We start from the raw sequence: 12,238 nt of genomic DNA on the forward strand, positions 1-12,238 counted from the left end.
TATAGATAATAAATATATACATATATGTTTTGTAAAAATGGAATGCTGCTGTTCCTTAACTGAAACAAAAACTGCAGAGCAAGCAGATTAAAGGACAAAAGAGTGTACTGCAAATACTGTTCACAGGGAAAATTTGGGGGTTTCTTAGTGGAAAAAGAAAATCTGCAGCCATGCCTGAAAACAATTCTTCTTCATGCAAAGGCGGGGACAGTATTTGGTTACTGCATTGCTGCAGGGTCTCTCTGGAAGGATGGTTTGAATGAACGTAGTCCTTAGGGAGGATGTAGTTGGCTGTTTTTGCCTGAGAGCTTTGTCAGCAAAGAGAGATGGATCTCATGGCAGCTGCTGGTTTAGGCTGCAAATTCTGTTAAGGACCTTTGGTGAAAGAATCTCGTTGCACCACCAAGTGGCCACGCTAGCCAGTGCTTATGATTTTGTTAACAGATGAGTGGTTTGAGAAGTCAGTATCTTTCTTGAATTTAACAAAAAAAAAAAAAAAGGCGGTTAAATAATGTTGAATTAGCTGAAAATTCCTATATTATGCTGATAAGCAAATACATTCAAGACCTGTTTTCAGAGCAGTGTTAAGTTAGAGCTGAGATTTTGTTGTATCTGTGCAAGAAGCAGTAGAACTTGGAGGGCAGATTTTCATAGTAGCAAGCTGACTGAGGGTTTATGTCTGAAGAACAGAAGACGTGTCACCTTTTCCAAAGGTAATAAAACATCTGTAGCTTCCTTACCAACATGCTCGCTTACTATAGTAGGAGGTGTTCACTCAGTACAGACAGGGAAGGATCCATTAGACGTTAATTTTTGGCAGGTAAAATAGAAGGCTTTACCTTGACATACTGGCTGCAGAGAAAGTGTGTGTTCTTCTAGTGTATTCTTGCAGTAAATGGCAGAGAAGAATCTGATTTACTGTGAGCTCCAAGGGCTGTGTCTGAGGGTGTACAGGGAGGAAGAAAGGCTTTTTCAGCACTCCCTTGGGGACAGTCCCGGGTCACAACTTGACTCAGCACATCAGAGCTCAGTGGAAACCAATAAACTACTGTCCAGGAGGTCATCTCCCTTCTGTTATGTTCAGCTGCTCCACGTAATAGTTTTCATCTGTAAGGCTGTATTGTCCTTGCAGGGTAAAACCAGACAGTATGAAAATAATCTAGGGATATGCATTGATAATGTAACCTTGGCAGCTTAATATTTTAAAATCCTGAAATTGTAGGGTATTTGGCTCCTGAAAAGTTATTTAATCTTACTTTCAATAGTCTTTGCCAGACAAGCAGCATATGGCAGAAATGATAATTTATAGCTCACAATTAACTTCTGCTTGTCACTTGTCAGCTGAAATACTGTAGGGAATATGTACTTAAATGATGTCTCTTGCATTAGAGACAAGACTTAAATCTGTTAGTTGTTTGTTTTCAGGTATTTTTTTAAGCAAAACCTTTAACGCAGGTATCATCTTAGTGTGCCATGCAGCATCAGCACAGAGATTTGGCACTTACACTTTTGGTATAAATACTGTGTTTCAGCATGCAAGCATACACAGAATCAGTGTTTAAGAGCATAAACTATATTCCAGCTTGCTATGGAATTACTTTGGAAGACATTAGGGTTTTTGTTGAAAACACTGAATAGTAACAGAAAATAGATGGGTTTTGACAGAAGTGATGCTGAGTAGTAGCATGTTTAAGTATGGTTGCATGAAACTAATAAAGCTTTCCCACATAAAGCAGTTTTGCTTCAGTGGAAACAGGATCAGAAAACAGGTTATGATCCTGCAGATCTTTTCCCAGTGAAATCAATGAAAATGGGTTGTCTGCCCAGCTCTGTACATGTTTATAGCCAGTCAGCTTTTGAGCTCTAGATTTGTTCTCTAATTACTTGTGAAGTTCTTCATATGCCTATGGAGTTTTATTGATAATGTTGTTAAAAATTGTACAATGCTAGAAGGTCACTGTGAGACTGATTAAGATACTATCAGACAATCTGCTGTTGCTGCTGTTAATCATTAGTTTCCAGTAACCATGGAATCCTAAAATGCTTTGGATTAGAAGGGACCTTAAAGATCCTCCAGTCCCACCACCCTGCCATGGGCAGGGACACCTTCCACCAGCCCAGGTCACTCACAGCCCCGTCCAACCTGGCCTTGAACACTGCCAGGGAGGGGGCAGCCACAGCTGCTCTGGGCATCCTGTGCCAGCCAGGGCCTCACCACCGGCACAGGAAAGAATTTCTTCCTTAGATCTAATCTGAATCTGCCCTCTTTCAGTAACTGTTGCCCCTCATCCTATCCCTACACCCCTGGTGAAGAGTCCCTCCCCATCTTTCCTGTAGCCCCCTTTAAGTACTCGAAGGCCACTAGAAGGTCTCCCCAGATCCTCCTCCTCTTCAGGCTGAACACCCCAATTCTCTCAGCCTGTCCTTGTAAGGGAGGTGCCCACAAACTCTTGGCACTTGCCAAATTAAAAGACAATTTTATTGCCCCTTGTCCTCACTGAAGGAGAAGCCAGAGATGCATGTATTTGTTAATCCCTATTAAAATAAAGTGGGGGGGGCTCCTAAACAAACACTGAAATTTACAGGTAATGCATTTTAATTCTGTATATATTTTTTTGAAGATTTGCCTAGTCAATAATTTTAGTGGCCAGAGTTGAAATACACTGCAACGTGATAAGGCTAGATTTTGCATTAGTACACTCCAAAGAGATTTTGAAGGTTTCTCTTGATTTCATTTGTGCTTCTGTTTTTCAACAGATGGCAGTTTGCCTAGGCATATTGTAGAATTAGCTGTCCAAGCCACATCGTTAAATTTCAAGGGTCTTGGGTCTGACATCATTAATGCTGTCTGCCTTTCCCCTTTATCCCTGCAGCTTCATGTGTTTTCCTCTGGCTCAGTTTGTGTTAAGGTGAGAGGAGGAGGCTTTGGTTGCAGCTGCAGTGGATAGTTAACACTGCCAGATTTCAGCAGCAGCATATGAAGTCCTAGCGTGGCATTGGGATAAATCCAGACCTTGTTAATGGGGCACCTGCTGCTTTCTGCTCAGCTGGGAGCTGATTTTCTCCTGGAGTGTTGATGTAATGTACATCATGTAGTGTGTCTCACCTGCATGTGATGCAATGCTGTGTTAACTTTCTGAGGTCGCCATTTCTTTTGAAGCCTGAGAGGCTTCACCTCTTCAGCAGAGCCTTTTATTAAAGCTCTGCCAAGTCCGCCCAGTGTAATAAGTAAATGACCTTAACAAGATTGAGCTTTTTTGCAAAGGAGCACAGTCTGTGTGTCTTTTTTTATTTTTTTTTATTTTCAAATGTAAATAACTTACTAATTGTCTCTGAAAATGCTGCAATTCCATATGGCATTCCAAGATGCCACCAGAGTTCCAGTTCAGCTGCCCTGAATAGATGCAGACCGGTTCCCAGGTGCTCCCCATGCCACGGCCCTGCACATCGCTGTGGCCAGGAGTGCCCTGCACGGTGCAGTGAGCAGCAGTGCCCTGTGCAAGTGCCTGGTCTTCACCTGCACATGTGCCTCCCAGATAGGATGTTCTGGAGGTGGCATGCTGCACACTCCTAGCTGGACTAGGCATCCAGCAGACAGCTGTTAGGCTCATGTTCTGTCAGCACAGTGCTTCCAAAATAGTTAATTTAACCAAATTATTAAAATGTAAAGAATTTTTAATGTCCAATTTTTAATTCATTAGTGTTTTTTCATCATGCACACATCAGCATTCTCACAAAAACACTTTAAACAGCTGGCTCTCTTGCGTGGATAATGTGTATATTTCCTGGGTAACTTCAAAGATACCAGACCGGTATAGACACAGACCTCTAGGTCTGCATCTGCTAGGAGTGGAGAGAGGTAAGCTTTTAACTTGGGTGCTGGAAGTGGCATACTGGATGCTCTGGTGGGTGCAGGCAACCTTGATTCCTGATGTAAACCACCTCGCTTAGGCGTTGCCCTGCCCGTTGTGTTCACTGTATCCTTCCATTTCTTTCCAAACAGGGTTTTTTTGAAGAAGAGGAAGGTAAAGAGTATATCTATAAAGAACCCAAATTAACCGGCTTGTCTGAGATCTCTCAAAGGCTGATGAAACTTTATGCAGACAAGTTTGGAATAGATAACGTGAAGATCATTCAGGATTCCAACAAGGTATAAAAGACCTGTGGTCTATGCATGAGGGGGGAACTGTGCACGGTTCATGTTTTGAATGAATGTGAACTGAGTGTACATGCAAACTACCATGACCTAGTTTTACAGCCAAAAAAGGACCCTCACCTTATAGTGTGGCAGGAGCTGTGTGGTTGTAGCAGGGCATTACAGTTAGTGGGAGAAGAGCATATTCCAGCATATGCCTGCAGAAAGCATGCAGATGTTTATTTTCTCTCTCATTTAGCTTTCATCCACTTTAGCCAATGGTTATATTCAGAAGTCCCACTGTTCTTAGAAGCCTCTTGGTTAAATATCTTTCTATTAATCTGGGGTCTGGATATTAAATTTTGAAGTCTCAATTTTAATTGTTATTGCTATGATAGATAAAAGCATCAGAAATATAATGGGTGCCTTGGAAGCTCATCACACTTAACAGAATTTTATTACATTTGCCACTGTTATACAGGTCAACCCGAAAGACCTGGATCCAAAGTATGCATATATCCAGGTGACATATGTCACGCCTTTCTTTGAAGAGAAGGAAGCTGAAGATCGAAAGACCGACTTTGAAATGCATCATAACATCAACCGTTTTGTGTTTGAAACACCTTTCACACTCTCAGGAAAAAAGCACGGAGGTGTAGAAGAGCAGTGCAAGAGGCGCACAATCCTGACTAGTACGTGTGCTCAGGATGCTCCCCCCTCCCATCCCACCTTGGCCAGTTAAGCCCAGCAGTGCATTTCATGTGCCAGGTTTTCTGCAGTCAGTGGGCGCAGCATATTGTGCAGAATGATAAGTAATCTTTTTGGTGTGTCCATTGGCAAAGTATGTGCTTTCTTACAGTCCTGCTGGTCATCTAGGGAAAGTTATTTTCATTTTTGGAGTCATCAGCTGTCTTACTTTTCCTTATTATTGACATCTTAACTGTTCTTGCAGTGATGTAATTTGGGAGTGGTTCTGCTGGAGGCAGCTTAGCACTCAGAACCGTTGTGCTTTTAATAATAAACAAGTCAAAGAAAAAGCAAAGTAGGGTGCCTGTTCTGCTAAGGAGAGTAGCACTTAGCAGATATTATACAATTTAGCAGATATTATACAATTTTTTGTTCCGAATGGAAGTAAAATAATTCTTTCTTTAAAAAGTTCTATATAATGTAAGATTTGATCTCACTGGGCACAATCAGTGTTTTAAGACGGGAATGTCAGGAGCACTAGATATGTCTGTTCTTACTGAGTCATATTAAAGAGAAAATGTTTAGTTCCTTATCATGATTGAAATCTCTTTTAAGAGCCATCCTTTGTGAAACTGCTACTGAAACTTGACCTGTCTGAATTTTGCCTGGAGAGTATGAGAAGCTGTCTGAGTTGGAGATGTAGTTCTCATGGGCAGCTGTGAGCAGAACTGATGTTCCCAGCAAAGACAGAAAATCCAGTTCCTCACCAGCTTCAGTGCATCTGCTTCCCCCAAAGGGCAAAGTGAAGAAAGCTGCTTACAGTACAGGCGCAGTCACCTAAAAGTTTTGTTCTGGCAAGTCAGGAAAGAGGCACTGATGTCTGAGGGCATCTTGTTACATGACACAGCTTTGCTTGTAAGAAGAAAGGAGTAGCTTGTGTGTGGTTTTTCTAAGTGCTTGAGCAGCAGTAGGTGTTTTGAGGTCTGTGTTAAAGCAGGTAGTTTCACTGACTTTAAAGTGCAGCTGTTATGGTATGTCTGGCAAAAACAGAGAAGGTTGTTCTTCCAGCAGAATATTTTCCCTGGGTTATTACATGCTGTCTTCAGCTCCCACCACTCTCAGCCTGGCTTTGTCTGCGTCATTAGGTGGGAATCTGATGACCTTCTCTTCTCCCCTGCTTTTCTCTCTGGCACCTGCCTCACCTCAGTGCTTTTCTCTAAAGGAAACATCTGTCTTCCCCACACACCCCCTCCCCTGTTTGATCAAGTCATATATATTTTCATTTGCTTCCTATGGAAAAAGAAAGGTTTTTAGTTTGAGAAGAAAACAAGGCTTACCGGTATGACTGGAAGAGCAGTGGAAGTTTATAGTGCTTGTGCAGAGGTTCTGGGTGGCTGGCACGGTACCTGCTCAGCACACCCAGAGCCTGCTGCCTGCGTCATGCCGAGGACAAGCGCAGTCTGGCTGTGGTCTGCAGATCGCTGGCTCTCTCCTGTGCCTGGTTGTGCCTCTGCTTCCAGCTCTGCGAGTCCTGGGTTTCCTGCTCTCTCAGGAGACAGCCACCCTGTAAGCTGGAGCTCATTTAGGTCTGAGCTGACTGGCAGCAGATGCTCACTGCAGGAGGGCATACATGGAGTTTGGGAGGCCTTCCAAAGTGTGTAGGGCAATCTGGAAAAGATTGTTAACTTAGATCAGACTTAATGGGCCATAACAGTACCTTTGCCAGACTTCCTGAGATTCCTGAAAAGGCCTTGACTGGAAGGAAGAGGTTTATAAGGATGAATAATTCCTCTATCAGCTCCCATAGCAGTATTTGGGTTGAATGCTAAAAGTAACTTCTTACTTCTGTAAAGGTGATGTTTTAATAGTAGTTCATCTGTGGGTGAGCAATACCCAATTCAGCTAAACTAGAGGCTCCTGCCTCTTAACTTGAAACATGCTTTGAGCTGTTTGAAGTTTGGTATGAGCTTATCAGTGCTTTAACTCAGAACAAGAAATTTGTGGATTCTGAGATCTGAGCAGTGAGAGCTTTTAGCCTGTCACCTGGATGTGACAGAGCTCCGTAGCAAACTGTGGTGAATTCAAAAGGAAATGCTCTTCCACCACCAGGTACATCAAAATTTAATTTGGACCTGCTGTGTCACTTTCACTCATTTTGTGATTAAAACTTAATTTGTATGGATTGATAAAGACATTGACAAAGTCAAACATTAATACTTTGACTTAATTGTTTTGCTTTCTTAAATACTCTTGTTGGTGAGTTTCTCTGATACATTTCTTGCTTTCGAGTAGCCAGTCACTTGTTTCCCTACGTGAAGAAACGTATTCAAGTCATAAGCCAAACCAGCACAGAGCTGAACCCTATTGAAGTAGCAATTGATGAGATGTCCAAAAAAGTCTCAGAGCTCAATCAGCTTTGCACAATGGAAGAAGTGGACATGATCCGATTGCAGCTCAAACTCCAAGGAAGTGTCAGTGTCAAGGTAATGACAATTTGCTTTTTTTCTTTCTTTTTTTTTAAATGCATGTACCTAAGTTTTTATTCTGACTTTCATCATTCCAGACATCTGTTTTATATTTCTGGTCACATCTTGTATTCCAGTGCTGTTGGAGCTCACCCTAAAAATTTAAGGAAGTGGAAGGTTTTCCACTGATGTGGATGACTGCTGTATTTATGTGCAAATACAACTATTTTGGTCAAATCTTCTCTAAATAAATGTTAAAACCTTTCTAGCATGACCATCACATGTCTCTTGAGAATACAGCCCGTGACACAGCGAAGCATACAGATACTTTAAAGGGAGCTTTGTTAGGATTCATTTTGTCATTTCCTATTTAGAAAAGTTGGGACTGTTGAGAGGTGCATCTGTTTCTGGTGCCCTCATTAAAATGTCTTCAGACATACAGCTTTCAACATGGTTAACTAGCTGAGGGCTTTCAAAAGCCAGCAAAGATCTGTAGGATGAGGGTGAGGCTGACCAGATCCCTTTTCTTCAGGAAAAAAACTCTTCAGGTTTCATCCAGGTGATGAGTGAGGTGATGTTCTTCACACAGGCTTGCTTGCCTAAGGCCAGTCCCCAAGCCTTGGAACACAAGATAAAATGACAATAAACTGCTTGTTCTCTGCACCTAAACTGCATATTTTTCCCCCAGGTAAATGCTGGACCAATGGCCTATGCTCGAGCTTTTCTTGAAGAGACAAATGCTAAGAGATATCCTGATAATCAAGTTAAGCTTCTGAAGGAAATCTTCAGGTAAACATTGTTTAGGCTTTCCACCTGCACAGAATAAGTAACATAAGTAGGTATGACATGAAATTAAGCTGAACTGAACCAGGCGAATTTACATCTGGATTTACCCGATCTTACAAGTCCTTCCTAAGAAAACATTTACTGAAGTTTTGGGCTATCCTAGTAGCCTATGTTCCTCTTGATCTGAGGATGAGTTCTGAAATGCACTTAGGTGTAATTTACAAGGGGGAGAAGAGGCACAGTAATGTGTGTGTCTGTGTATATATATGTAGCTAGATAGGGTTTTTTTTATTACTACAAACTTTATATGTTGTTCTTTGTGATTTTGTGCTTGTAGGCAATTTGCAGAAGCGTGTGGACATGCTCTTGATGTCAATGAACGCCTTATTAAGGAGGACCAATTTGAATATCAGGGAGAGATGAAGTCTCATTACAAGGATATGCTCAGCGAACTCTCTGCAGTTATGAATGAACAGGTTAGATCATCTATTTTGGTGCTGGTTGGGCTGAATGAGGGTGGCTAATTGTGTCTTTGTGACAATGAAGCTGTAGAGCAAAATACTAGAAGTAAAACCTGGCAGCGCAAGTCACTGAGAAAACATTGTTTAGTCCTTCCCCCCTGCCTCTATTTCTTTAAATCCAGCTGTATTATATATAATGAATCTGATTGATCAACAGAGATTTGTCTTCTACTTGTCTTGCTACATATTGAAAAGTTCATGAGGCTAAATGCAGACTGAGACCTAGAGGTGTAGACAGATAATCAGTTAAACTAGTGGTTTATGCTTTGCTTGCTTTACCCTACAGCTGTGATGTATTTAATTAAAAGAGTAAATTGCTTTTAAGACCTAGCTTATAACTGAAGGAGGTATCTTTATAGTTTCTACTTGTATTCAGCTTTCAGAGCAAGAGTTTGTGGGGGTTTTTTATACTTAAGTACACTGTCAAAATACATGCTTCAGGAGGAAGAGTGTGCATGGCTACATTATATGAAATGCATCCCAAAATACTGAATTGGATATCAGTACACACTTGCAGCTATTCTCTATTGCTGTGTCTATGCAGATATTATTTATTATGTTTTCTGTTTTAATTTAAACATTGAGAGATTCTGCATACTAAAGTGCAAATTATATCATGCTTAATTATTTCTCTGCATGCTTCTGTGTCAGCCACCTTAAATTGTATCTGAGAAATACTTATTCTCTAGCAGTTGCCCTGCATTTCCAGGTGCCTGTAGCACACAGAAGCAGTGTTTGTGTACAGTTATTTTGTTAACCATTGGTATCAGTGATGGCATCTCACAGAAGTGTCTAATTGGGACCTCACTAGACTATCTTGTATTATTCATCTTCACATGTGAGGAGAATAAGGATTTACCATAATTTCTGGCCCATTGTTATACTTACTGTGGAATTGAGCTAGCTTTTCACAGGGTGTAAAGCTGTGAAATTGCTTTGAAGGCTCAGTGTATGCCAGGTGGGAGTCAAGCTCAGTGGTGGTCGCTGTGCTGTCAGTTGTGCTCCCTTCCTGTTTAGGTCTATAAAGGTTTGTGAACCTCAAGCATTCCAGTAATTTTATCATAACTAATATTTATCACTGTTTGTTATATTAAGTATGTAAGTATGAAGGGTATAATTTGTTACTCAGTGTTCATGCTTCTCCTGTGGAAGTTACTTTGGCCATCCAGTCAATGTGCATAGGTAGTACCATATGTCTTGTGTGAACTACTGTTCCCCACAAGAATGGAAAACATATAGTCAACTTAAATGAAGCACGAGCTGCCCATGAGTTTCAGCATTCATAAAATATTTGGTGAGTTCTATTAAATACTGACACCTGTATTTATATCAGTGAGCTCTGAGTTTTCTTGATGTAAATGAAAAGACTAAATAATACAAAATTACTTGTACATAACAATGCTAATATGTAAAGTTAAGAGTTCATCCAGCAAAAAAAATCATCATCTGTTTAACCAGAATCATCTGGAAGTTCACACTGAAAACCAGTCTCCCACTTGCAGCCCTGTGGGGCAGCCTTACAAGTGACAGCCCAGTTTTCCAGGCAGGGTGGTTTTTTAGGAAAACTCTGCCTTTCTTGCAGTGAATGCATGAACTCCCTGCTTCTGAGCAGAGTGTTGCCTCAGAGAAATCACATGCTGTAAACTGAAATATTTATCTCCCAGTTGGAAAGCTTGAGGCTCTCATGTAGCTGTGCTGTGTGCTTTACACCAGTAAGATTTGCCATCATTCCCATTGTTATATTCAAGAGTGTTTTGTTTGCTCACCCACTGACAATGACTCTTTCATCACCATATGTTTTTCTCTTGTTTTGTTTTGTTGTTTGTTTATTTTTTCTTTTCTGACAGCTCTGTCATGGTCCTTGCTTATACAGCTTCTCTTCTTCCCTGTCTAACATTTCCCTCAATACTATAGCCAAAAGTGGTATGTTCGTTTTTCTTACATCTATTTTTTTCTTTTAATGTCATGTAGTTTCCTCACTTGCTGGTTTCTCTACTTGGTATGTTCATTTAGTTTTATGTCTAATGACTCCCTTGTTCAGGGAGTTTAAAAAAAAAAAAAAAAGACTAAGTACATGTGTGATGTATTGTCCATGAGCAGCATTGAGACACGTGTTCTTTAGGATCCTAGCCATGAACTTGGGAAGGTCAGTGGGGCAGCTCAACAAGAGCCCCCTAATGCAAAAGCATGTGCCAGCAATAGCAAAGGTGTGGCTGGGTGGAAGGGCCAGGGACATAGAAAGGTACCGATTAGGCCAAGCCCCCTGGCCCCATGAGCGTGGCCCCGTTCTCACAGCCCTGCCCACCACGCTGCTCGTGGCCGTACGCTGGGGCCGCACTGGGGTGCAGTGGGAGTGTGCCAGCCCAGTGCAGCAGCACCCGTCCCAAGCTCTTCCTCTGATGCCCCTGGGGAAGGCGTTGGATTTGAGTCACAGCAGCGGGGTGAAGTCAGCAGTCCGGGCAGCCTGCCTGTGCTCCGCCGTGCTGCCCTGCTCTCCTCACAGCTTCCCTGGCGCTGCTGGGCACTGCCAGGGAGCGCCTGCGTCCCCGCGCTCTTCCTCCAGCCCGCGGCGTGGGAGCAGCTCCTTCCCAGGGCTGCCCCAGTTACCAGCTCTGACACTAAAGCTGTACATGAAGTCAACATGGTCATGTCTGCCTGAGTAACAAACATGGTGTGGTTGCAACCCGGACCAGGGATAACGGGGGGTTGATGGCATAAGATTGCACCTGGAGGGGAGGATTTCTTTTCCACTGCTGATGACTGCATGGTCAGTGATGGCCAGTGTCTCTGCTGTGCATGCTTCAACATGGTGCCCTATTGGAAGAAGGCAGATTTTCGGTCTGTATTTATAGAAGCAAGTAGGAAAAAAATCTATTACCAAGGCTAAAAAGAACTTCTTCAGAAAAAATCTTCCTTCTTGCTAAAGCCTATGCAGAGCAAGCTCTTGCCGCTGCTCCTCCCCGAAAGCACAGCTCTGCCTACAGCCTCAGCCAAGCAATTGGTCCAGACCCTGCTAATGGACGTGTTTTGTCAGCTGCTGTGTGTGTGAAGCTCAGTGAGGATGCTGCATGCCCTAAATGGCTGCATGGGCAGAGCTGGGGCTAGTCTGTACCATGGTCAATAGGTGCCAGTGCAGGTGTCTGCGGAGCTTATAAAATATAGGTGGCTTTTCTGTTGTGTTTGTGTGAGAGTTGTTAGAGAAACAGAGTTCAGGGAACCCCATGAAGCACCACTTGGGAGAAGTGCGTGACCCCAGCCCCATTTATCCTCCTGGCAGAGGGCATCTGCCCTCTCACTGCAGCCTCTGGTCACTTCTGGGTCCCCAGGCAAAGGTCCTTTTCCTCTGTCAGATCCTTAGCATCATTGTATAATAAATAAAAAATGGGAAATCCTTAGTTAGAAAATGAACGCTTCAGACACCAAACCACTCAGAACTCACTGTTGCTTTTTTTTTTTTTCCTTTTTATGGAAAGATTGCATACAAGGAGGACTCAGCAAAACAGCAAGGCATGGAGCGCACTTATTCACGAGTCATCAATAGAGCCAGCTCGTCTGTGCCAGCAGCAACCACTCCGGCAAACCCTGATGCTTGACTCCAGCGTGGGGAACACATGGCCTTGGGGAGACCTGGCGTGCCTGTGGGG

General features: G+C 42.6%; 1 protein-coding gene across 2 annotated transcripts in view; it reads left to right on the top strand.

Moving 5' to 3' along the window:
• DOCK10 (dedicator of cytokinesis 10) overlaps window positions 1-12,238 on the top strand; it is a 136,057-nt gene that overhangs the window by 123,227 nt on the left and 592 nt on the right. Inside the window, exons 41-47 of one of the 2 annotated variants that reach the window (XM_026854828.1) lie at window positions 4,004-4,150; window positions 4,617-4,827; window positions 7,115-7,305; window positions 7,976-8,076; window positions 8,411-8,549; window positions 10,442-10,517; window positions 12,068-12,228. In XM_026854828.1, coding sequence (XP_026710629.1) covers window positions 4,004-4,150; window positions 4,617-4,827; window positions 7,115-7,305; window positions 7,976-8,076; window positions 8,411-8,549; window positions 10,442-10,517; window positions 12,068-12,135 — 933 coding nt within the window. In that variant the 3' untranslated portion in view covers window positions 12,136-12,228. Of the gene's footprint in view, window positions 1-4,003; window positions 4,151-4,616; window positions 4,828-7,114; window positions 7,306-7,975; window positions 8,077-8,410; window positions 8,550-10,441; window positions 10,518-12,067; window positions 12,230-12,238 lie in introns of those variants that run through there. The other variant, XM_026854829.1, reaches the window with a different exon arrangement.

Source organism: Athene cunicularia (genome assembly GCF_003259725.1).
Source record: "Athene cunicularia isolate RWA chromosome 9 unlocalized genomic scaffold, athCun1 chr9_part1, whole genome shotgun sequence".
Lineage (NCBI taxonomy): Eukaryota > Metazoa > Chordata > Aves > Strigiformes > Strigidae > Athene > Athene cunicularia.